Genomic DNA, 24288 nt, shown 5'->3' on the forward strand with positions numbered 1-24288 from the left:
GAAGTGCCCACTGTTGGAAGAGATGATCCTCTGTGGGTCCGTCACACTCTCACACATCTTGCTGTGTGTGCCAAGAGTGCACGACCCTGACCGCTTTTTAGCAGGGCCACTAATCAGTGTCGTGTTTGTAGCAAGCCACCTTGAGGGATGAGGCACTGCCTCCCTGAAGGACAAAGAGCAGGCTTGCTAACTGCTTATATAAGCAGCAGATTCCTCAAGCTCGGTGTTCCTCAGCTGTGCCGCAAGCCAGCTGCATGTGGAGCACCCATCTGGGCCCATCGTTTGCCCCTTGGGACTTGGAGGCGAGGGGGGCTGGTGCGAATATGCTGATGCTCATGCTTCTCGCTGTACCCTGAGTACTAAAGTCTTAGGCTTCTGACCCCAGAGTCTCGTGTCTTCTGCCAGCATCCAAATCAGTGACAGGTTCATTTATTGGCTTATAAGCTGGAAAGAGAGACTTGGAGTTTTCAGTGTGTGTAAGTAAAGGATGGGGGCAGGAAAAGGATCCCCCAGGGGAACTCGGGAAGGAAACCTACAGGGGAGTGGTTCCCTACAAGCCAAGGGAGTAGAGTTTCAATCAAAACAGAGTAGGCAACAGCATCAGGTGCTGCTTAAAAGTCAAGTAAGATGAAGACTGAAAGTGGCCACTGAATTTAGCAACTAGGTCACCGGCCAGAGGTATCTCAATGACATGGTGTGGCCAGAAGCCAAAGGGAAGCAGGTGAGGAGTGAATGCAGGTAAAGAAGGAGAGACAATGAATATAAGGTATTTCTAAAAACTTAGCTGAAAAAGGAGAGAGGTGGGCAGCGGTGACCAGAGCAAGTAGGGCAAAAAAAACTTTTCAGACAGAGAGAAGAGATTTGAGTAGATCATATACTAAGGAGAACAAGCCAGAAAAGAGAGAAAAGTTGGGGGGAGATCAAGGGCAAGTGGAGGAGGATGGAATCAGGTTTCTGAAGAAGAGGGGAGGGCTGACTTTCAGCTCCCTGTTGAGGGACTCTGCTCATCTCTCCTACTGAGATGGCATTTGGCCCAGCCACACCTCCAGGCAGGCCACCCTCCAGCTGGGCTGTGCAGTGCCTCCAGGTGGCTGGCGCCCACTGTCCCTAGGGAGGGGCCCGGTCAGCAGGTTTCCTCGGTGGCCACCTTGCCTAGTGGTCCCGCAAGCCTCAGATGAGAGACACAGAGGTACTTCCCAATCTGGGTTCCCTGGAGATGCCAGCAGGTGTGTTTCGCACACAAAGTGTTCAGGTAAGTTTGGAAAGCGTTGCTCTGGGCTCTGCGAAGCCAGATTGTAGGAAGACTGAGTGTTCTCTGCCGGCACAGATGGGCATTTGGGAGTGGGGTGTCTAAGGGGAAGAGAAAGCCTGCAGGGGGAGACACCAGGCCTCATCCTCGGGGTACTCAGGGATGACAGAGAAGACCTGTATGGGCAGACCCTGTGGTCACAGAGTAGGAAGAGGAACTCTCAGTTGCAGAACATCTGTACTCTGCTTGGAGTTTATATTAGTACATTGACAAAGATTCCCTGCTTGACCAAACTTGAGTCAGTCTCCTGAACCTTCTCCTAGGCCCACCTGTGCCCTTCCTTGTAACACCCAGTCTTAGCAGAGGGCCCCGCTAGGCCAGTGTAGCCAGAAGCCCTCACCCCGGACAGCTGGTCACCCTGGATCTCTGCTCGGGCTCCTCATCCTCCACCACCCCCCAGGTGGTGGCTGGTGGCCTGTCTTCAGCAAGAATCCTGTTAGGTCGGTTTGGCCAGAATCCCCCTCACCCTGATGTTTCCTCTTAGGATTTTCCACCCACTGACTGCCCCCCTGCTCCTCGGCTATAAATTCCCACTTCCCTCGCTGTGACTGGAGTTGAGCCCAATCTCCCCTCCAACCACACAATCCCTTGCGGTGGTCCCCACACCTGTCACGATGATCCTGAATAAAGGCTTCCCTACAGTGCTCTAACACGTGCCATCGAATAATTTTTTCTTTAACAGCGTCCACCTATTTTACTCTCCCAGTTCTTGACATATCCCAACCTGACAGAGGAAGACCCAGGACCCAGAAGCCAGGGACGTGCGCCACACTCACTGCTCAGCAAGTGGTGCAGCCCAGCTATGATCTGGGATCCAGCACTCCTGCCCCTGTGGCCCACATGTCGTTATGCCCTCAAGCAGCACCCAACGCCTGGGTCAGAGGCGAGCTGCACAACTGCTGCCCCTGCTGCAGCCCTGCGCTGAGACCAGGGCAGCCCCCAGGCCTACCAGGTGGCCTGTGGTCTGTGACAGGGACGGTCCCCCATGTGCCTTAGCGTTCTCTCCTGCAAGGCCCTGTTTGGCTTTCCAAGCCCCATCAGATCCCGGGGGTCTGGTCCTTACAGGCTGGGCCTGGCAGAGGTGGCCGCGGAGAATGCGGGCCAGCAGGAGTGTGGCGCTGGGCCTACTTGCTTTGCTGTACCAGGACTACCCCCAAGGACCCTTCTCCAGGGGTGTGAGGGTGAGAACAAGAGGAGACGGGAAACACCTTTTCCGTGCAGACCCTTTGAGAGCCCGGTGGAAGCAGCAGGCCCTCTCCATAGCAGGGCAGGCGCACAACACACAAGCTGGCAGTTTCTGGGCTCACGCACCAACCGCCACCACCACTCGCGCCCCGCAAGCAGACCAGTTCTCAAAGGAGTGTGCACCCGAATCACCTGATGCGCTGGCTAAAAATGCAGCCCCCAGGTCTCTGGGGAGATGCTCATTCAGTAGGTCTGGGGCGAGGCCTGGGAGCCTGCGTTTCCAACCGGCGCCTCGGATGATTTGGGCGCTGACGCCCAGTGGAGCCCACTTAGAAAGCCGACTCCGGGCTGGAGGACCCCAACCCCGCGCTCCAAACTTTCCCCATCTCCCCGGGCGCCCCCCGCCCCCTCCCGCGAGCCTCACTCGGGCGGGCAGTCGCGGAAGCATCTGGGGAACCTCTTGGGGACCGAGAGCGACGGCCCTCGGGGCCTGCCCGTCCCCCTCGCCACCGCGCCACGGCCCCGGGAGGCGCGCGCAGCGGCCGGCGGGCGCGGCGGCCGGGAGGACGCGAGGAGAGGCGCCGGCGGCCCCAGCCCGCGGCCGAGGGGCGGGAAGGAGGGGAGCGCGCGAGGCGGGAGGCGCGGCGGCGCGGCCCGGGCGCCGGGCGGGAGCCGGGGGCGGGGCGGGCCGGGCCGGGGCGGGGCCGGCGGGCAGGCGGCGAGCGCCGGGGAGCGCGCCCGGGCGCGGGGAGGGAGGAGCGCGGGGAGCGCCGGCGGCCGCCCGCCCCCGCCCCCGCGCCGCCCGCGCGCAACAGTTCCCCCAAAGTTGCAGCCCGGGAGGCGGGCGCGCCGGGCGGCCGAGGGGCGGGCAGGCGGCCGGGGACGCGGCCTCGCGGCCCAGCGCGGCGAGTCCCGGCGGGCGGCGGCGGCGGCATGGGCACCCGGCAGACCAAGGGCAGCCTGGCGGAGAGAGCCAGCCCCGCCGCGGCGACCGGCCCCCGCCGCGAACGGCCCGACTTCTGGGCGTCGCTGCTGCTGCGCGCCGGGGACAAGGCGGGGCGCGCGGGCGCCGGCGCGGGGCTGCCCCCCTACCACCGGCGCGTGGGCATGGTCCAGGAGCTGCTGCGGATGGTGCGCCAGGGCCGGCGGGAGGAGGCGGGGACGCTGCTGCAGCACCTGCGCCAGGTGAGCGCGGGGAGGGGGCGCGCGGCCGAGCTGGCCCCGGGAGCGCCCCGCCCCTTCCCCGGGAGGCCGGGGCGCTGGGGGCCACCGGGTAGGGCCCTCTCCCGCGGGGATGGAGCCCTGTCTGGCAGCAGGTGCCTCTGCGCTCCCGCTGAATTCGGGGCCTCAGGGCAGGGCGGAGGAAGGCCGGCAGAGTGGGGCCCGGCGAGGGGGACCTGTTGGAATAATGTCCCCACTTGTCTCCTCCGCAGGCAGAGGAGGCGGCTGGTCTCCAGGATGGTTGGTGGGAGGGGATGCAGGGCTGCATGCCCCGTCTGGGCCAGGGCTCTTTTCTTTCTTTCTACTCCCTGGCAGGCACTCCCAGCCAAGGGTCCTCAAGGAGTGTGCAGTTATCAGTTGGAACCTGGCCTCCCCATAGGGAGTCCAAGGGCACAGCCCAGGGACTAGTGAGATTCCAATCCCTGGGTCATTCACCCGCCTGGGAGGCGTCCTGGGCTGTGGTTCAGGGAGGAGACATTTCACCTCCCCTGACCAACTTTGGCTGGTCCTCAACCGTGAGCCCCTGCGGGAAGCAGGGGAGACGGACCAGGCTGGGTTTGGTTTCCTGCGTGACTACCTGGCCAGCAGGAACACGGGAGGCTGCCAGCACTCTGCCCTCTGCCTGCGCCTGCCCCGTAGGTTAGGGAGCAGACTCTGCAGATCTGGCCAGTTCCCTCTGCCTTGGGGCTGCCCTGGGGCTGATGGTGTTACCTACCTTTCTGGTTCCTTTTCCTGTTTATTTTGGGGAAGGCCATGGCCGGTGCCATGGGTTTTGTTGTGTGTGAGAGAGACAGGAGGGTGCAAAGCTGTCCTCCTGTATCACCAAACAGGTTGTCTTGGCCTGGCTTTGGGGTAGCCAGTCCAGGTCCCATATTCTTGCTAGACTGACCCCATTAGAGGTGGAGCCTTCTGCGGATGGCAGAGGGGGGATCTCGGATGACATTCCTGAGGCTTTCCCACCACTGAGCGCCTTCCTGGGAGGAGCTTCCAAAATCTAATCAGACTCACATCCCTGCTGGATTTTGTAGCACTCTACCCCACTTTTCTATGTGGTGCACTTGAACCCTGGAGTATTGTCCCCAGGGTATGCGCTGCATGGGGAAAGGGAAGCAGAGACCTGGGGACTTGGGAAGACTCAGGGCTTCTGCTCCTGCCTCTGCTTTTCCAAACAACATCCAGAATGATGCCCGAGATGCTGCTGGGTCCCCAGATACCTTCTCTGAATTGAATCATCAAAGAAAGATGACATTATGTACCACTTAACTTTAGTAATGTGTATTTCTTTGTCTTTTGAAAATTGCAAACCAACGTGTACAGCCTTTATAGTAACTCTTTCGCTTTCAAACGGAATAATGGATTTTCCATACCATCGTATCCTATTTGCTCACCAGGCACACCAGACAGTGAGAAGGTTTTACTGACCACAGGCTGTTCCCCCAGCACTGGGATGGCTGCTCTCGGGGATAGAGAAGAGTGGAGAGATTGGCAAGCGCTTCTCAGAGGGCGAAAGAACAAAGTGAAGCTAGATTCTCCAGGGCCAGTTGGAGCCCTGCAGGAGGAGGCTGGACCTGAAGTGGCAGATACCTGGGGCTCCCCAGCCCCTCTAGGGTTCAGTATGACTCCACATCCAGGGGAAACTGAGCTCCCCCATTCCTTGCGGAAGAGTAGATGAACCCCTGTAGCCCCCTGCACAGTCCTTGAGACAGGGGGCCCTTCCTCAGCTTGCACGTGGGTCTCATTGGTATCCTGGAACCCTCCTCAGCTTCAGGACTTGGGCAGACTCGTGGGGTAGGAGGGGGTTAGCAGACTTCCCCCTTTTCTGCGAAAGCAGCACAACAACATGCCCTCAGGCTCTGGGCTGTGTTGGGTTCCCTTGACCTCTGGCTGGTTGGTGAGAGCTGTGGGCCTGGAGAGCTGCCCTGTGTTGCCTGAAACGCACAGATCGGGGCCCCTCCATGAAGTGGTCATGGGCCCAGGGCAGTGTGTGAGGGGAGCACAGGGTGACCAAGTGTCCGTAACAAACATTAGTGGTTTTCTAGGACCCTGAGGCCGTCTGGAGGAATGTCCAGCTGGATTTGTGCTGTACACTGAAGTGGCTCTTTCTCCCAAATCGTATTTTCTTTCCCAGTTTCCTGCTCCCGTCTGGAGGTGGTGATGTTCAGAAAGGGAATGAGCAGTCCGTGAGGGACACGGGCACACACCAGGCCACCAGGGTCAGAGCAGGGAGAGCCTTTTCTTCAGCAGCACAGTGGGCAAAGACGGGACTGCGGAGTACGAAGGTGCTGCCCGAATGTTGTCCAGGACCCCCAGGTGGGCATCGATGAACAGGAACAGGGCCAGGGAGTAGCAGCAGCCAGGGCAGTTACCATCGTCCTCCTTCCCCCCATTCCCACAGCACATTCTCCTAAGTTTAATAACGTGGGTTTGGGCCGCTGGATTTGTGTGTGCCTGGGGCCACACGGTTGGAGGGGGACTCGGGATCCTTAATTCCCGTGGTTCTTAACCTCTTGGGGTCCTTGATCTTTTTGAGTCTCTCAAAGAGCTACACACGGTCTTCCCAGACACATGCACGAACACACACAATCTCACAGGGGATTTCAGAGCTCCTGAAACCTGTCTACACACTCCACGTTCAGAATCTCTGCTCCAGTCTGCTGCCTCCAGTCTCCCCGCTATGACTTGCTACGGGCTGGGGATTGGAAGCAGGGGCCCAGGACCATGTGTGGCAATTCGTGCTGGGCTGAAGGATTGTGGCTGCTGGGCTGCCTTTTCCAAATGCCCCTTTTTCATCTAAGATTTACGGGGTGTCTCTCCAGTTTGTCACTCGCTAGAAAGGTATCAGGGGGCTTCATTCGGTGCAAGTGACCCTGAACTGTGGCCAGGAGTGCAGGCCGGAAGCCAGGCAGCCGCCCTGAAGGAACAGAAAGGACCCTCTTCCCTTTAGGAGCAGTGTAATCTGAGAAGAGCAGGGCCAAGGATCAAGTCGCTTCCGGTCCCCAAGCTGCTGTGACCTTGGGCCCAGCAGATAACCTCTCTGAGTGTTTCCTCACACTCAGAGGGATCTGGGGATCTGAGCAGAGCAAATGCTACAAAGTGTGCAAAATTGTCTTGGCGCTGCCAATCAAGACAGGTTCTCACAGCAACCGTGAAAAGAAATGAGAGAATCTCCCCTACTTTGGGTCTGGCCAGACCAGGGGCCGCGTCATGGTGGTCTTTCTCAGCCCAGCCCGAGGATTTTTTGGATTCTGTCTACCTGGCCAGGGCTCAGTCTGGATCCAGAGCTCACTGCACGTTCAGAAGCAGCTGGAGCAGGTGTGCATAGGGACGTGAGAAGCCAGCTTTGGATGGGAGAGGCCATTCCTCTCCCCTTCCCTGGTCCCAGTCCCCAAGTCTTGGGTCTGTCCCCAAGTCTTGGGCTCAGGCATGCCATCTTTAAGGAGCCCTGGAGAGGAAGTGACCTTCTGTCATGGAGAGAGGGCAAGTGATAGGCTACTGGAAGATGAGGTGTCATCCCTTCAGCCCAGCAGTTTTTCTGAGTCTCAAAAATTTTAGACTGGTTTGTTGGCCCACTTCGTGGAGCACCAGAACAAGGGATCCATCTCCCTGGGACGCACCCAGGTGGGGTGGCCCATCTCTTCCTGTTCCCATGAGGAGGGGCTCACTCATGTGGCACACCCCTCCTGGGCAGAGCTGTCCCTGTGCAGTGTTAGCCTGCCTGGCACCCGCCACCCCAGTGGTGTGGCTTCGGCCTGGATTCCTGGTTCTCTCTGCTGTTCGGGGTGGCAGGGCTGGCTCCACTCTATACCTGGGAGCAGGAGCCACATCAGCTAATGGAAAAAAGAACCACCAGGGACCTATGTCACTTGCCCCTCAAGAAGAGCTGAATAACAGACAAGCAGAAGCACAAGCGCTTGGAGGCTCCCTGGAGATCTGGAGGCTGGGTGCTCTTTCCTACCTGGAGGCAGGAAGATGAGCAAAATGACCTCTGAAGGTCACCTTTTTCCTCCCACACCCCAGCTAAGAAAACCTCTTTAGGTGAGCAGGCTGGAAGGCCACCAGACAGGGTGGGGAGGCCCCACACTGGGCCTGGCTCCTCTTCCTCCACCTGGAATGCACCTTGCCCTTCCGAGGCCCTATGACTCCTCCCCACACTCTGCTCCCAGCAGCCCCTCCCTGCGTCCCCACCCACCTCCTGCAGGGGAGAGGCTCCTAGCAGTGGGTTACCCTGGAGACCTGGTCTTTCTAGGATTCCCCCTGGGATGCCCAGGGGTAGAGTCAGCATGGGAGGAGATTCTCTCTCCAGTGTGGGGATCCTCAGCCAGCCATCTGGCTCCCCGTCCCCACCAAGAGCAGTGCTGCAGGTGTGTGAGAACGTCACACACGCACACGCACACGCATGCACACACGCCCCCCTGGCTGTGTTCTTGCCGACTGTCTTAGTCTGTTTGGGCCACTATAAAATAGTACCATAAACTGGGTGGCTTTTAAACAACAGAAACTTATTTCTCACGGTCTGGAGGCTAGGAAATCCATGTCAGTCTGGGCTCTGAGATCCGTGTGCCTTTTAGGCCCCACCACACTGGGTGGCATTCAGTCCGTTCGGTTTTTCCCCTGATGTCTGTTTTGTTTGTCAGACAAGGTCATGTGTTTGTTTCCTGAGGGTAAAGACCCCACCACCACCACCACAGTTGTCTACGGTAAAGCATTGAAAACCTGCAGGCTGTGACAAAGCTTAGGGAGTCTTTGTGCCCTAAGATGTGTATGTCTGCTGCCATCATCACAGTGTGTCCTCAGAAAGCACTTGGATTCCCCGGCTGTGGCTGTGCAACTGTGGGCTGGTTAGCAGGCTTGTTAGTACTGTCATGAGATGCGGCATGTTTGCTTTGTGTGTGGTTGGATTTCTGGGAGAGATGTCCATGGGGCTTGGCTGTTCCTGGCAGGCTGCCAGGCGGTGGTGTTCTTGGAGAGAGGCGTGGCATGGCGCCCGGCCTCCGTGGCACCATGAGATCCCATCCAGCAGGTGCAGTCTGGGGCCTCTGCCATGGGGGCGGGAGGGGAGCGGAGCCTGCTGGGCGAGCCTGGCCCCCACGTGCCTGATCTGCGCTTGTGCTGAATCACGTTCCTTCTCTCCACAAAGAGAAACCTTCCTTTTTAGAATCCGCCACTCTCTGGGCTGGATCGAGGCGTTTCCAGTGATAGAGGTGTAGAAGGGTTCCTATGTCACAGCCGCTTCATTGGTTTCCCAGGCTGTGGGGGACACTGGCCGGGGACACTGGCCGGGTACACTGGCCAGGGACACAGCAGCCTGTATGGTGGCCAGGCATGACCACGGGGGCTGTGGCCGGGCCAGTTATCCTGACTTCGGGGTCTGGTGAGGCAGAGGTGGGGGTCCTTTTCCCTAGAGCAAATGCCACCTTCTCAGTGATTACCAGAAACTGCTTTGCTGTCCTTGGAACTCCTAAAGCACTCTGGCCTCCCGGGTGGGTGCCCCCTCCCACTGTCACTTCATTTCCATGTGTGCTTTTCTGAGGCAGTGGGGACAGGTCGGGTACTGGCACACAGTCAGTTTTCAGGAAATCCTTCCGGAATGGACTTTACACTTTTCGTCAGAAACACTCCCCCAGCTCTGTCCCTGCTGCTGTTTCCCCGGAGCCAGATGGGCTTGGCTCAGACTTCTCCAGTGTTTCCACTCTGAGCACGGCCAGCGTGTCCCCAGTAACCCGCAGGTTGGTACTATGACTCCTCCCCACACTCTGCTCCCAGCGGCCCCTCCCTGCGTCCCCACCCACCTCCTGCAGGGGAGAGGCTCCTAGCAGTGGGTTACCCTGGAGACCTGGTCTTTCTAGGATTCCCCCTGGGATGCCCAGGGGTGGAGTCAGCATGGGAGGAGATTCTCTCTCCAGTGTGGGGATCCTCAGCCAGCCATCTGGCTCCCCGTCCCCACCAAGAGCAGTGCTGCAGGTGTGTGAGAACGTCACACACGCACACGCACACGCATGCACACACACACCACCCTGGCTGTGTTCTTGCCAACTGTCTTAGTCCATTTGGGCCACTATGGCAAAGTACCATAAACCGGGTGGCTTATAAACAACAGAAATTTATTTCTCACAGTCTGGAGGCTGGGAAATCCAAGATGAAGGTGCTGGCAGATTCGCGTCTGGCGAGGGCCCACTCTCTGGTTCACAGATGGCACCTTCTTGCTGCGTCCTCACATGGTTGAAGGAGTGAGGGGTCTCTCTGGGGCCTCTTTGATAAGGGGACTGATCCCATTCATGGGGACTCCACATCTCGATCTAATCACCTCCCAAAGGTCCCACCTGCTGATACCATCACCTTGGGGCTTAGGACGTCAACATCTGAATTTGGGGAGGGAGGAGCACAAAACTTCAGGTCTGACTGTCTTGTCTTCTCCATTAAGAGAAACTGGAGGCAGGAGTGAGGGGCAGGGAAGAGGCCCTCCGTCATCAAAAGTGGCAGATTCATCTGCTGCACCTTGGGCTCACCAATGCTGGAAGGGCTGGGTGTTCCGAACAAGAATAGAGACCTTGGCACGCCAGGCAGGGTGGGGACCTGCTCCCAGTGCCTGCTGTCCTCCTGCCCCCACCCCCAGCCCTGGCCCGCCCCGAGCTGTGCCCACGTGGCTCTCCGGGAGCATTTCCCAGCTTTTTTTTTTTTTTTTTTTATAAGTTTTATTAGCTCAGACTCCTGGCTGCTGCAGCCATATGGAGTTCTGCTGATGGCTGCTGCTCAAAGGGATGTGGCATTTTGATGTTTCTAACTTTATCTAAACCAGGATAGACACAGGAGTCCAGCTGAGAGTGGGGCGTGCCGAGTCTGTGTGTGTCTGTGTGTGTACGTGTACGCGCATGCGTGTGCAGAGGTGGCCTCACGAGGGTGTGAGGCCTGTGTCCCCGTCCAGAGCTGCCCCTCACCCCTGTTCAGCCCTTGATATCCAAGGGTACCTCTCTGCCTTTGCTTCTGCAGCTTCTCTTTGTGTTTCTCTCTGTCTCTTCCCTGCCGTGTGTCTCCCTTCCCTGGGAGAGAGCAGACTTTTTTAAATGCCTCTTGTTAGCCGGCCAGACCTTGGTCAGCTTCCCTCTGCAGTCCCCCATCCTCTGCAAGTGGGGAGCGTGGCAGTGGGGCCGTGAGTGCTGGAAGGCGTTCGTGGTGGTCCAGGAAGGCGCCCTGGCTCCCAGCAGTTGTCCGGGTGTCGGCAGAGCCTTGGCGGATGGCAGGCCTTAGAGACACCCCTCCCATGTGCACGTGGCTTTCTAGCCCATAAAGCATGTTCTTGTGTTTATTTTGCTCCTTAGATAGTTTTCCGAGATTGGCAGGGTATTGTTTAAAGTAAAAGGGTGGATTTTTTTAAATATTGTAAAAGCAGTGTACGATCATAGAAATATGAGAAAACACAGATGAGCGGAAAAGAAAAAAATCAGTATATAATAATTCATTTATTTGACAATCAAATGCCTGTTCTTCCAGCCTCATTTCTAGGCACTGGGATGCATCAAGTAACCCACCAGGAAAAGACCATAGTAACACCTGTTCCCCTCCCTCGGGGGTGTGGCAGGGACCCCAGAGGTCAACACGGTACAGGCGCGCAGCCGGGCACGGAAGGGAGGCTGCCTTTGCTGGGGACTGGGAGCCCTCAGTTCTGGTCCCAGCGGAGGCTCTAACTTGCCCGGCCCCTTCCCTTCTCTGGCCTCAATTTCCCCATCTCCAGAATAAAGGGGTGGTGGCTGAGATGACCACTGAGGTTCCACCAGGTGCCTGTGGTTTCAGAACGTCCCATTCATCCCCACATGTGGTCAAGCAATTTCTTCCAGGCCCTGAGCCACATTCACATTCGAGCCCTGTGTCCCCCGCCTTGGCCCCAGCAGGTACAAGAGCCGGGACACAGAGGTGCCGGGACGCAGAGGGGACACAGACACCGCCCCGCCGAGAGGTGCTGGGGCCGACCCCCGCACACTCGCTCTCCAGGCCACAGTCCTAGCTGGCCCACCCCTCGTCTGACAGAGCCCGAAAGGCCAAGTCGCACAGTGCTGGGGACAGAGGCCAGAACCAGGGGACCTGCAGGCTCCTGTGTGAGCAAAGCCCAGTGTTGGCAGAGGCCGGGTGCCCTGTGAGCTGTGAGCCCTTCATCCCACAGTGTCAGGGAAGAGAGCGAGGCTGGGCCTGTGTCCGGCCTGGGCTGCCCATGGGAGTGAGCACCTGACTCCCTCGCCTCCCTCCACCCTCTGTGGGGGCTGCCCAGCCCCCTCACCTCTGCCTCTCTCCCTCCCTCCTCTTCCCACCCTGTCTTCCTTCTCCGAGGGCTCGCTCCCTGCCCCTCTGGATGGAGCCCGCCCTCACTTCAGGCCTCTCTGCTGCCCACAGAGACCTGGACCTGCCAGCCCCTGCGGAGCTCCAGGGGCCTTTGTCCTCAAGGACGAGAACCCTGCCTGGCACCTGGCTGCACGCTAGTACTGGGGTCTTTCATTCCGCAGAGCCCCTGGGCACCTACAGGGTGGCTGGCACCAGTTGGGAGAAGTAGGGAAAGCAGGGTCAGCCAAGATGCTCATTTCTAGAAGGGCTCAGAGCAGCAGCTGTGCCATAGAAGGCTGGCAAGTGACCGTAGGTCTGGCCATAGCTGGCCAGATTCCAGCCCTGGCATTGACTCCAGGGCTGGGCCAGGAGCCTGAAGCAGTGGCTGTGGGGGCACATGCAGGCTTGAGGACAGCTACGCTGGCTGCTGGGCAAACCCTCCCTCCCGCAGGGCTCATGAGTGGACACAGGCACTAGGCTGGCAGTGCAGGGAGCCACGTCTCCCCGCAGCTTCCCGATTGGGGCTTTGCCTTACCTGCCCTGCCTGGCCCTCCCGGCAGCCCTGGCACTCAGGCCTGGCCCTCCGCCCACTCAGCCTTCCCGCTGCCCTCAGCCCAGGGTTCCCCCAGAGCATGCCAGGGCCTGTCGGGAGCACCCTGGCTATCTCTGGGCCCCTGCACTGCCCCCTCCAGGCACACATCCCCAACCCACAGCTGCTGTCCCTGCGGAGCCACCACCCACAGCTACAGGCTGCCCAAGGAGCCTTGCGAGACAGCCCTCTCCCACTGAGGGCACCAGACACGGGGTAGGACCCCAAGGGGAGCCCCGGAAGCCCTCCCCACTCAAGCACACCATGCACCTGCAGGGAGCCAGCAAGTGCAGCCTGCAAATCTCCTCCCTCCCCACCCGCCCACCTAGCTCTGTTCATGCAGTCACTGCCTCTTGGAGCTCGGGGCTCAGCCCCTGCCCAGACAAAGACGGGCAGGGGTGGGGCCAGATTCTCTCCCGTGGTGCTAGGGGCAGGTGGGGGCCCGGAGAGCCTGCCCCACACCTGGACCTAACTGTCAGGATCCCACCCTGGACCTGGACCTGTCCAGCCCAGCACACCCCGTGCACCTGGCAGCCCCCTACCTCCCCCTTCCCCATGGCCTGGCCCTGTCAGCACCTGCCCCTGCCTCGCCTGAAGCCAGCTGGGGAGCCCTCCATGGGTGCAGACCTTGGAAAGGGCTGCATGGTAGGCGGTAGGGGAGGGAAGAGCGGGACGGGAGCTGCAGGTGCACCTGGGGAGGGACCGCTATGTGGCTGGTGCGGCCGTTCCAGCTCCCGTGGCCCCAGAGGAATCCCAGCTGGGAACAAAACCTGTCTTTCTGATTTTTGCTCCTCGTAGATGGTCAGACTGGAGCTGCAGGATGAGGGCAGGTGCAGGGCTTGGGAGGGCAGCATGTCTCCCCCAACCCCAGACACCTGCTCAGCCCATCCGTCCCTGGGGGAGGACAGGAGGTGGCCAGTGAGTCCTCCTGCACTACACCTGCCTGCACCCAGGGGTTAAAGATTCAAGCTCTGGGTTCCTGAGGAAGGGCCTACAACAAACAGCAGCGTGACTGTGAGGTGTTCCCGAGATTGGTTTAGAATCTTACTTAGGGCTCCTGCTGCCCTTCCCGTGGGGACGTTGCTTCCTGTATAGTCAGGGTTCTCCAGAGAAACAGAACCAATAGGGGACATCTGTGGACACACAGAATGAGCCGTCACACTTCCTCACTGCATATGCGAGTGAGCAAGACAGAGCAGGGGCCACGAGGGAGGAACCCTGGTGGAGGGGGGTCTATTCCCACCTGGCACGAGGTAGGTGCTGGCACCAGGTGCAGTCCTGTGGCCTCGTGATGTGCTACTTGACCCCTTTGCACATGTGATCTCGCTGGCTCACTCCTGGCATTGGTCCTGGGTCGCTGCCTCCAGAGGACAGGCAGGGCTGGGGTTTTAATGTCCTTAAAGGTCCAAGGGGCCAGATCTGCCTCTTCCTTCTCCCTGGAGGAACTGGAGGGAAAGGGGTTCCAGGGCTCCTTTGGTGCTGCGGTCAGCTGAGGGCTTCCGCAGGGGCACACGTGGCCCAGAGAGGAGGAGTGGCCTGCAAAGGGCACACGGGCCTGGGACCAGGTGCCGGACTCCCGAGGCCCTAGCCCACCCAGGGGTCCCTGGAGAAGTATTGGAAGCTGAGGCCTGGGTCTGTCTCGAATAACTCAGTGTTTTCCGAGCCTCCGTGGGTTGGGACAGGTGGGTCAGGTCCCCTCCTAAGGGCAGGGTGGAGGGAGGGCTCTGGGACACAGAGGACCTTTTCTGCCCCTCGCTGTTCCAGGAGCCAGCAGGAGAGGGAGGCAGGAAGGGGCAGAGCTCGGGAGAGGGGAGGAGTGGGGAGCCTCGTTCCCTGAGCACATTCTCTAAGTGACACTTTTTCAACAGCTGTTTTTAAAGACGTTGAGGCAGTGGTGGCTAAGATGACTATGACCGAGCATTGGAGGAAGCAGAGCAGGATCTTGACCGGAAGAGCAGGTGTTCTAGTCGGGGGCAAGCGCCACGAGCTCGCCACCTCCACGTCTGAGCTTGGCCATGCCTCTGCTCCTGGCAGCTCAGGAAAACTAGGAACTTCGAGGTGTAGAGACCATTCAGTGAGTGAGTCGAGGTCACCCAAGGATGCCCATCACTACGGTTTCCTTCGGTGAGACTTAGGGCAGCTTCTAGCCCATACAGTGCCTTTGAGAGCAGTAGAAGGCACCTCTCTGGTTGGGCGCAGCTAGAGTCAAGGCTTGGTGAGTTCAGCCCCACCCAGACTCTCTTGTGTGGTGCAGGCCCTGCACAGCTGTACTCAGCAGCCTTGGCAAGCAAGTGCAGAAGTTCAGAGTCTTTATAGCTATGGCTGGTCAGGAGCCTTACCCTTCCTCCCACAGCCTTCTCAGATCACCTGAGGCCGGGAACAGTGAAACAGCCAGATGCTTGTCCTCTTTCTCCCAAATTGGGAAGCTGAAGCAATTGGGCATCTTCTAGCAGGCTCCAGCTCAACACTCCTGCCTCCCAAAGGGCATCAGACAAAATTGAAGACACTCTGAGTGGATCTGGAATCACACCCAGTCAGGGACACTGGGGCACAGGTTGTGCTTCCTTGTGGGGCACCCATGGCTCAGGGCCCCCAGTGTCCTGGAGGTCCAGGAGTCCCCCGTCCCCCGAAGCTTTCCAGGCTACGTACATTCCTGCCTCCGCAGTCCTGGGGGAAGGTCTGGATGCCCCACCCCTGCACATAACCTCTGCTTCTCCAGCCTCAGTAACTCCAGTCAACTCATTTCTCCTAGGACATGCCAATCTTCCAAACTTTTTATCATTCTCAGCTGCAGACTTATGTTTTCCACATCCTTCTAGAGTTGTGGGGTTTCAGAGAGAAAATAGTCTCAGGCAGCATCCTCACTGTGGGGTTTCCAGACAGATGGCCCAGAGACCACCGGGAACACAGAGGGGTTGGTTTGGGATGTGGAAACCCAGACATGAGAGAGAACGAGCTACCGCTTCCTGGAATTCCCACCTCCCAGCGACGGCCAGTGGAGCAGGGCGGGAATGAGAGGAGTGGTTTGGGTACAGCACATCTCAGAGACAGGCTGCCGTGAGCCAGGGACAGGGCTCCCTGAGGGGACGGGGGACATGGAAGGGTGTTGAGAAGGCATCAGGCTGCAGTAGAAAACTGGCAGGAGGCTGGCTGGGAACCTCCCCGAGTGTTCTCCCTGGGCCGTGCTCTAGTGAAGAAGTCAACCAAGGGCCACCTTGCAGCTGGGATTCCGGGATGCTGGGGCAGGGAGAGAGGCCTGGGACACTGGCAGAAAGCTCAGAGCCTCTGCCACGCCTGTGGCTTTTACCCCCTGACCTCACCCACCTCCACTCCAACCCCTCCCTCCCAGTGTCTCTCCAAGCTGTGTACAAACTCGGTGACCTCCCAGAAACCAAGCGAAGGCCCCTCCCTTCCCTGAGGACACCACCCCGGCCCCTCCTTTGCAGCCTGGGAGGCTCACTGGCCCCCCTTGCTGCGGCCTGGCCCTGTTCCTTCCACCTATGGGGAGAAGCAGCCCTGAGATAGGAATGGCTCTGCCAGGCTCGGCGGACCCCCACGGCTCCTGCTAGGAAGCCCTCGGGAAGGGCATCTGTGGCACCTTCCCTGGGCCAGCCCCTGCCCTCCCCACTGCCCAGAGAGTGACACATAGTCCTTGGTGATTCCATTTTGAAAGGCCTTGGGGAGAGCGGCCAAGCGTGGAGAGGAGGAGGCAGGCAGGGCCTCACCCGCAGCCAGGGATGCGAGGACCTCCCCCCTCCTCCTCGCCCTCCCGCTTCCTGCCTGGAGCTGATTCGAGCTGGAGTCCTCATCCAGCATGACTCATCTCTGCGCACCAGAGGGAGGGCAGCGAGAGGTCTGAGTCCAGATTCTTGGAGGTCTCGCCTTGGCCTTGGCCTTGGCCTTGCCTCTGACCTTGAGACTCAAGGTGGTAAAGCCCCTTAGCTTATTGTGATGGTTAATTTTATATGTCAACCTGGCAGGCTGTGGTCCTGGTTTTTGGTCAAATAGTAGTCTAGATGTTGCTGTGAAGATTTGTTTTAGATGTGATTACCATTTAAATCAGTAGACTTTGAGTAAAAAAAGCAGATTACCTTCTATAATATGAGTGAGCCTCGTCCAATCAGTTGAAGGCCCTAAGAGAAAAGAGAGTTCCCTGAGGAAGAAAGAATTCTGCCTCCAGACTCCAGACAGCAATGTCAGCTCTTCCTCAGGTCCCCAGCCCGTCCTGCCCTGCAGATTCCAGACTTGCCAGTGCCCACAATCGTGTGAGCCAATTCCTTAAAATAAATCAATTTCCTTCTCTCTCTCTCTCTCCCCCTCTCTCCACACACACACACACGTTTCTTATTGGTTCTGTTTCTCAGGAGAACCCTGACTAATATGATACACTTAACTTCCAAGGGCTGGTGGCCAGCAGAGGCAGAGTTAGAAACTTCCGGGGGCTCTGGGGCCCTCCTGTGCCCGCCACTTGCTCACTGTACGAGAGCCCTTCCGTCCTCAGCGTCTCACTCCACGAAGTGAGCTGTTCCTGTGAAGTCTCCCCTACTTGGAAAGCAGCCTTTTAGGGAGCCAGAAGGATCCTCTAAGTCTGTGGTCCACAGCACCCAGGCTGTGGACCAGTACCGGGCCGTGGCCAGTTAGAAACTGGGCTGCACAGCAGGGGGCAAGTGGTGGGCAAGTGAGTGAAGCTTCATCTGCATTGACAGCCGCTCCCCAACGCTGACATCACCGCCTGGGCTCCACCTCCTGTCAGATCAGTGAGGGCAGCGGATTCTCGGGAGCATGAACCCTCCTATAAACTGCATGCGAGGGATCTAGGTTGTGCACTCTTTACAAGAATCTGATGCCTGATCTGAGGTGGAGCTGAGGAGGTGATGCTAGTGCTGGGAGCAGCTGCAAGTACAGATTACCATTAGCAGAGAGGTTTGACTGCACAATAAATGTAATGTGCTTGAATCATCCCAAAACCATACCCAACCCCACCAATGGTCCCTGGAAAAATTGTCTTCCATGAAACCGGTCCCTGGTGCCAAAAAGGTTGGGGATGCTGCCCTAAGTCATTCCTCTGCCTCTTTGCCATTACCTACAAATATTCTGATGCTGGACCAAACCTTTCATTTAAATTGGGCAAAATTTACTGCAGAGAGGGAGAAATGGACTTAAATGCATTCACCAGAGGTATAAACAAGTGTTTATATTATGTTCAGATTATTTCCCAAGCAGAGAGATTAGGAGGGCACTGGGGTGGATGACAGAGTGCTGGGAATTCGTGGAATGTAGGAGCCTGTGGACCTCAGGGACCATCTGGCCCCAGACTTTCTGCAGAATTCCAGTCCCACAGATGCTCTGGAGAAGCCAGGGAGGGGCTTGGGAAATAAGTTTGGGAAATGCTGCAAGTTGCACCTCCCTTTCCAGAGTTATAACGCACAGTAGCCGAAATGTCCAACGGGAGAAAGAAAATGGATATTTCTTGAATTCTTTGTGTTCCACACCTGATTGGTCCATGTGCATCTTCTGCTGCTCTCTCCCACTTCCATCATGCTGCAGGAATGAGCCATGCAACCCCCTCATTTGTAGGTGGGGAAGCTGCGTTGTTTAGGGGAGACTTGCCAGGGTCCCACTGTGACTTGGGGTTTAACCCAGGACTGGGACCAAGTCCTGAGCCACGTCTGGAAGTGGGGCATCCCCTCTGTGCGGCTCCGTACACCTCTGGCTCCCTTTAGATTTTTCTAAAGAGAAAGCACCCTTTTGGTGTTTATTTGTTGCTGCTGCCGTTTCTTCGATTTTAATTAAATTACGCTTGGCAACGGCCAGGGCATCTGTTTCCAGAGGCCTGTTTTATGCAGAGGGTGTCATTTTTAAAGACTTCAAAGTTAAAACACAAACAACATGCAGTCATGAAGCCCCTCGCTGAGCGAAGCTGCCAAACACTGCCGCCCAGCCTGCCGAGTCCTGCTGGGCGGGGCAGACCTGCGGCCACACTTGTCGCTATTCAGAGGGCGAGCCTGCTGGGAGGCCTGGCTTCAGAAACCTGCAGGGGCTGCGCGGCCTTGGAGGGGCGGGAGAGAACTCGTTGTTCACCCGTCACCGCTCATCCAGGCCGGGCAAACCTCCACCAGCAGTTTCTCTCCGCAGGGAGCCCTCCCCAGCAGCATCTGGCTGGTGCCAGTCAGCTGGGTGCTAATAGGCACCTCCCTGGGTGCCAGGCTCCTGGGCCTGTGGGGGTGGTAGGCACGGAGCCAGGCTGCCCTGGGGAGGCAGCCTCCAGACAGGACGGGGGCTGGGTAATGCCCACCTTAGCTTAGCCAGCAGGAGGGTGAGGAGGAGGCCTCACCTCGGTTAGGGTTCCTGTGCGGTTGGGTGTTCTGTGGGGGAGAGGGGAGTGTGGGAGTTGCTTTTATTACTTTCGCTGGTTTGCTTTGCTTTGATGTCGTCCAAGCCTGAGCAGTGTGCCCCCGACTCTCAACCCAGCAGTCCTCCCTCCCAGATGCACCAGTGCTCCCCATCCTGGACTCTGCAGGGCTCCCCCTCATCTGCCCGATCCTGTCCTTGCTATTCTGGGGGCGCACACGCACGCACACACACACACACACACACACACACACACACACACATGCACAAAAACTACTTGGATTTTCTGATTTAATATTAAATATATATGTAATATATAACTTGTATATTAAATTGTATATTTAAAAATATATTGAAGTGGACTTTGGAAGGCCAAGGCAGGAGGATCACTGAGGCCAGGTGTTCAAGACCAGCCTGAGACCTGTCTCTACAAAAAATAGAAAAATTAGCTGGGCGAGGTGGCATGCACCTGTAGTCCCACCTACTCGGGAGGTTGAGGCAGGAGGATCACTTGAGCCCAGGAGTTTGAAGTTGTAGTGAGCTGTGATGACACCACTGCACTCCAGCCTGGGTGAAGAGTGAGGCCCTGTCTCAAAACAAAAAAAAAATATATATATATATATATGTATATATACACACACATATAGGTATATGTGTATATTAGGTATCTGTGTATGTGTATATATATAAATGGAAAAATTTAAACCTAGTGTTTCCTTAAGCTTTTAAGTTGAATGTACCAGTTTCATTATTCTGCTCACAAATCTGGTGAGCAATTTAAACAATTGTATTCAAGGCTAGAGGGTTTATAACTTAAGTAATTAAATTCTTTAAATATCTTGAAGTGATTTTTATAAACTTAAGATACCCAGTTTTGTTAAGTTAATAAATACCCATCCTAAAAAGCAGGACTTTCCCAGGTTCCTAAACAGTTTTTAAAATTTAGTAAGTTAAGGCCAGGTGTGGTGGCTCACACCTGTAATCCTAGCACTCTGGGAGGCCGAGACGGGCGGATCCTTTGAGCTCAGGAGTTCGAAACCAGCCTGAGCAAGAGTGAGACCCCCTCCCCATCTCTACTAAAAATAGAAAGAAATTAGCTAGACAACTAAAAATATATAGAAAAAATTAGCCAAGCATGGTGGCACATGCCTGTAGTCCCAGCTACTTGGGAGGCTGAGGCGGGAGGATTGCCTGAGCCCAGGAGTTTGAGGTTGCTGTGAGCTAGGCTCACGCTACGGCACTCTAGCCCGAGTAACAGAGTAAGACTCTGTCTCAAAAAAAAAAATTTAGTAAGTTAAACTTACAAATACGGTGACTATTAACTTCTCTGAAACATTTCAGAACTGTTACAAACTTGGCCAAATCCTCTTTCCATGCTCTGCTTAAAATCAGTTACCCACTTTGAACTGGGATTAGAAGGCCAATCTGTTAGATACTCTGATATGCCTGATTCTCTTAAACATTACCAACGTGTGAAATGCCAGATTTATGTATTCTTAAGCTTATTTGGACTTGATTTCCTTCAGTATCTTGCTGTTTCAGTCTAACCCTTGTGGGCCAAAGTCGCCGTGTCACTGTCCCTGAGGAAGTAATTCCACTCCGGAGCAGTCAAGCCCACAGGTGCAGTTGCTTTTGCACCCTAGTGCACCCCGCCAGGAGGGTGGTCCCGGCCCATGTCTTCTGGGAAAGTGACTTGTTTCCTCTTTCTCCAGCCTTCAACCCCCCCAGCCCCTCATCACCAGACTCCTCCTCCCGCAACCAGACGGCTTCAGCGGTGGATTCGTTTCTTTTGTTTGCTTGATTTTTTCTTTTCCGAGTTCTTGCCCTGCTCTTGGGTGCCAGGACCTCGCGTCCCTGGCCACGCCAGTGATGAGAACCCCAGGGAATCAGAGGGAGACCCTCAGTAGCCCCCTTCCCTCATGGTACAGAAGTCCCGCAGCCACGGTGCCGACTGACATGTGTATTAGTGTATTTCTATTTCCAATGACTGCAGTCACCACTTTTTTATATTATGGTAAAATACACATAACATAAAATTTAACATTCTGACCATTTTTAGGTGTACAGATCAGTGACATTAAACACAGTCACAATGTTGTGCCACCACCACCACTTTCCATCTCAAGAACTCTTCCATCCTCCCCAAATTGGAACTTTGTACCCGTTAAACACTCACTCCCCACTCCCCTGTCCGCAACCCCTGGGAACCACCATTCTACTTTCTGTCTTTATGAGTTTGCCTACATTGAATGATTAAATACTCTAGGTCTCTCCTATAAGTGGAATGGTACAGTATTTGTCCTTTTGTGACTGGCTTACTTCTGGTAGCTTCATGTCCTCAAGGTTCGTCCTTGCGGTGGCATGTGTCAGCATGCCCTTCACCCCTTGTGTTTAAATGTTCTTTCCCATATTGAGCTGAGAACCCCCGAGGGGTCCTGCAGGAAGCATCTCTGACGGCCACTGTACCCTGGGGAGCAGCCAGCAACTCGGAGTGTGTCGGGCTACCTGCACCCGCAGAAGCCCCGGGGCTGGCGGAGGCAGCACGTGGATCTCTGGCCCTAATGGTCCCTGGTTGCCCTCAGCTGAGGGGAAGGTCCAGCCCACCTGCCTTGATCTGTTCCCCATTTGCCCGCTGTGCCCCTGGGGAAAATGCCACCTTTGTCCCCATCGGTGTGTTCGTTTCCTAGGGCTGCTGTAACAAAGTGCTGCCAACAGGGTGACTTAAGACAGCAAAAACGTGTCTCTCGCAGTTCTGGAGACCGGAGGTCTGATTCGGGTGTGGGCAGGGTCGCCCTCCCTCTGAGGCTCCAGGGTCCCGGCCTTTCCCCTTCCTGCCTCTGGTGGTTGCGGCCACACCACCCCCATCTCTGCCTCCTTTTCTGGGTCAGCCTTCTCTCTGGCTCCGGTAAGACACCTGTTTCGGATTTAGGGCCCACCTGGGTAAACGAGAGTGAGCTCATCTTAAGATCCTTAACTAATCACATCTGGGAAGACCCTTTTTCCAAATGAGGTCACAGTCCCAGTTTCCAGGAACAAGGTGTGTGTGTGTGTCTTTTGGGACCCACCATTCAGCCGTCTGCGTCCTGTATCCGTTTCTCTATCCAGTGTGTGCGTCTTCCCCCGGAGTCCCCTCCCTTCCCTGTGGCACTTTATGACTCTGTCCTTCTTCCAAAGAGACCTTTGTCTTCCTGGAGAAGCAAGTCTTATCTGTACCTGGCTCCTTCACTCTGGGATGTCCCGTGTTCTCTCCCTGGTGGCTTCCTTGGGCTGTGTTTCCCTAGCAGCACCTGACATTTCCCTCCCTTTTCCTGGGAGGCCCCACCACCACCACGACAAGCCAGAATGCCACAGGGAAGGGGGCGGGAGTCCAGGCACCCAGCTGAGGCCTGGTGTTCCCTGGCGTGTCCCTCCCTCGGGAGCCCAGGATGTTCAGAGGCAGGAGGAGGGCGGCGATCCGCTTCCTGCTTGCCCTCTGGACTCTAATTTCCTTCTGGCGGACTGCGTTTGATTACAGCCTCATTAAGCGGTTTTGCACAGGCGGGCTCTTGCAGTTTCCATGTTGACGCTGTCTACCTTTGCTGGTTGATATTCAGAGCTGCAGCCTGCCTGCCCCCCGGCTCTGCTGTGGCAGAAACTGTGGAGTCACGCCTGGAGGAGAGAGACAAACCGAGCTAATTTCCCGCGGGGCCTTCCTTCTGGGAACGGGGTTTCAAATGCGTCTGAAAGGGAAGGGGAGCTGAGGTTTAAAATAGAGCCTGCCTGGCAGCCCGCTCCCAGCTTTCCCCCGAAACACCTAGGCACACCAGAAACAGACGGACACGCTGGGACGTGCTGGGTACACTGAAAACAAAGACAGGTGGACAGTCTGAGAGGAACCTCCTCTCACTGCCAGACACATGGAACTGGTCCAAGAGAGACACGATCCAAGCTCCCCTCAGGAGTGTGAGACCTCCCGAGGAAAGGGGGACAGCCCCTCTTTCCCTCCATCTGAGGACTTCACCTATCTGAACATCAGGCAGCTGGCCCTGTACCGCACAGGTGACGATTCGGGGGTGGGAACAGGACTGCCTCCCCTCGCCCCTCCCTGCACGCTCTCCCTCGCCTCCGTCTGCATCCCTTTGGGGGCAGCAGCTCCGGGAAAGCCGCTGGCAAGAAGGGAAGAGAGGGCAGTGGCAGAAGCATGGCTGCTGTCCCCACACATCCGAAGTCCTGCGTGGCTGGTGGGCTTGGCTGAGGACAGGAAATGTCCTGGCATACAGATGCTATTGCAGATTCCGTGGACTCCACTGTTGGGAGTGTCAGAGACCCAGGCCGTGAGCTGGGTGAAGATGTCCCTTCTCAAGGTCAGAGTCGAATCAGTTCAGTGCCCGAGACGCAGCCCGGGGCTGGGCTCCTGACAGGCCAGCACCAGAGAGGTGGATTCAGCTCCTACCCATGAGGACAGGGACAGATGTGCCGGGAGATGTGGGTCTCACTCAGTCTCGCCTTCTTCGAGGGTGAGAGAGAGTGGGGAGGGAACACCTGAACCCCGACCTCTGAAATTGAGCTGCAGCAGGGTCCAGGAAAAACCTGAACTTTGTGGGGAAAGAACAAAAGGCCACCAGAGGAGGCCAAGCCGAGATGGAAAAGAAAACCAACCGGATGAGATGAAAAGGGAGATCAATGAGCGAAATAAGAATTGCAAGGAAATGAAACGCTAGCCGATTTGCGGTCCTCACTGGAGACGCAGGGAAGGTGGCGGAACATGACATCAGTGGCTTGGAAGGCGCACTCGAGCCCTGAACAAAAGTGTGTAATGCAAAGAATACAAAAAAGGATAAAGACCGGTGTCGGTTTTCCTGAAGAAAAGCCAGGCCGGGAGAAGGTCTGCGTTTGCAGAGGGAGGGACCCCAACACGGGAGGTAAATCCAGAGAAAGCGGACCCACGGCTGGACGCGGCGGCCACAGATTGCAGAGGGCAGGAAAGGCCAGATGCGCAGGCCCGGCTCTGCGCCCTCCTGTCTCAGCAAGGCGCGTGTGCCTGCCTGCTGCCACCCAGGCCCTTTTTAAAAAAAATTGAGTAAAATACACACACAACATAAAATTTACTATCAACCATTTTTATTTATTTACTTATTTAATTTTTTTTGTTTTTGAGACAGTCTCATACTGTCACCCGGGCTAGAGTGCCATGGCATCAGCCTAGCTTCACAGCAACCTCAAACTCCTGGGCTCAAGCGATCCTCCTGCCTCAGCCTCCCGAGTAGCTGGGACTACAGGCATGTGCCACCATGCCCGGCTAATTTTTCTATATATGTTTTTAGCTGTCCATATAATTTCTTTC

At 56.7% G+C, this 24288-nt stretch overlaps 1 protein-coding gene across 1 annotated transcript in view; it reads left to right on the plus strand.

The window, feature by feature from the left end:
- Positions 1–3402: 3402 nt before the first annotated feature.
- Positions 3403–24288, plus strand: part of LRRC75A (leucine rich repeat containing 75A) — a 40125-nt gene continuing 19239 nt past the window's right edge. The window contains exon 1 of the mRNA XM_045526837.1: positions 3403–3679. Coding sequence (XP_045382793.1) covers positions 3428–3679 — 252 coding nt within the window. The 5' untranslated portion in view covers positions 3403–3427. The remainder of the gene's footprint in view (positions 3680–24288) is intronic.

The sequence above is a fragment of the Lemur catta genome, chromosome 15 (genome assembly GCF_020740605.2).
Source record: "Lemur catta isolate mLemCat1 chromosome 15, mLemCat1.pri, whole genome shotgun sequence".
NCBI classification, from domain to species: domain Eukaryota; kingdom Metazoa; phylum Chordata; class Mammalia; order Primates; family Lemuridae; genus Lemur; species Lemur catta.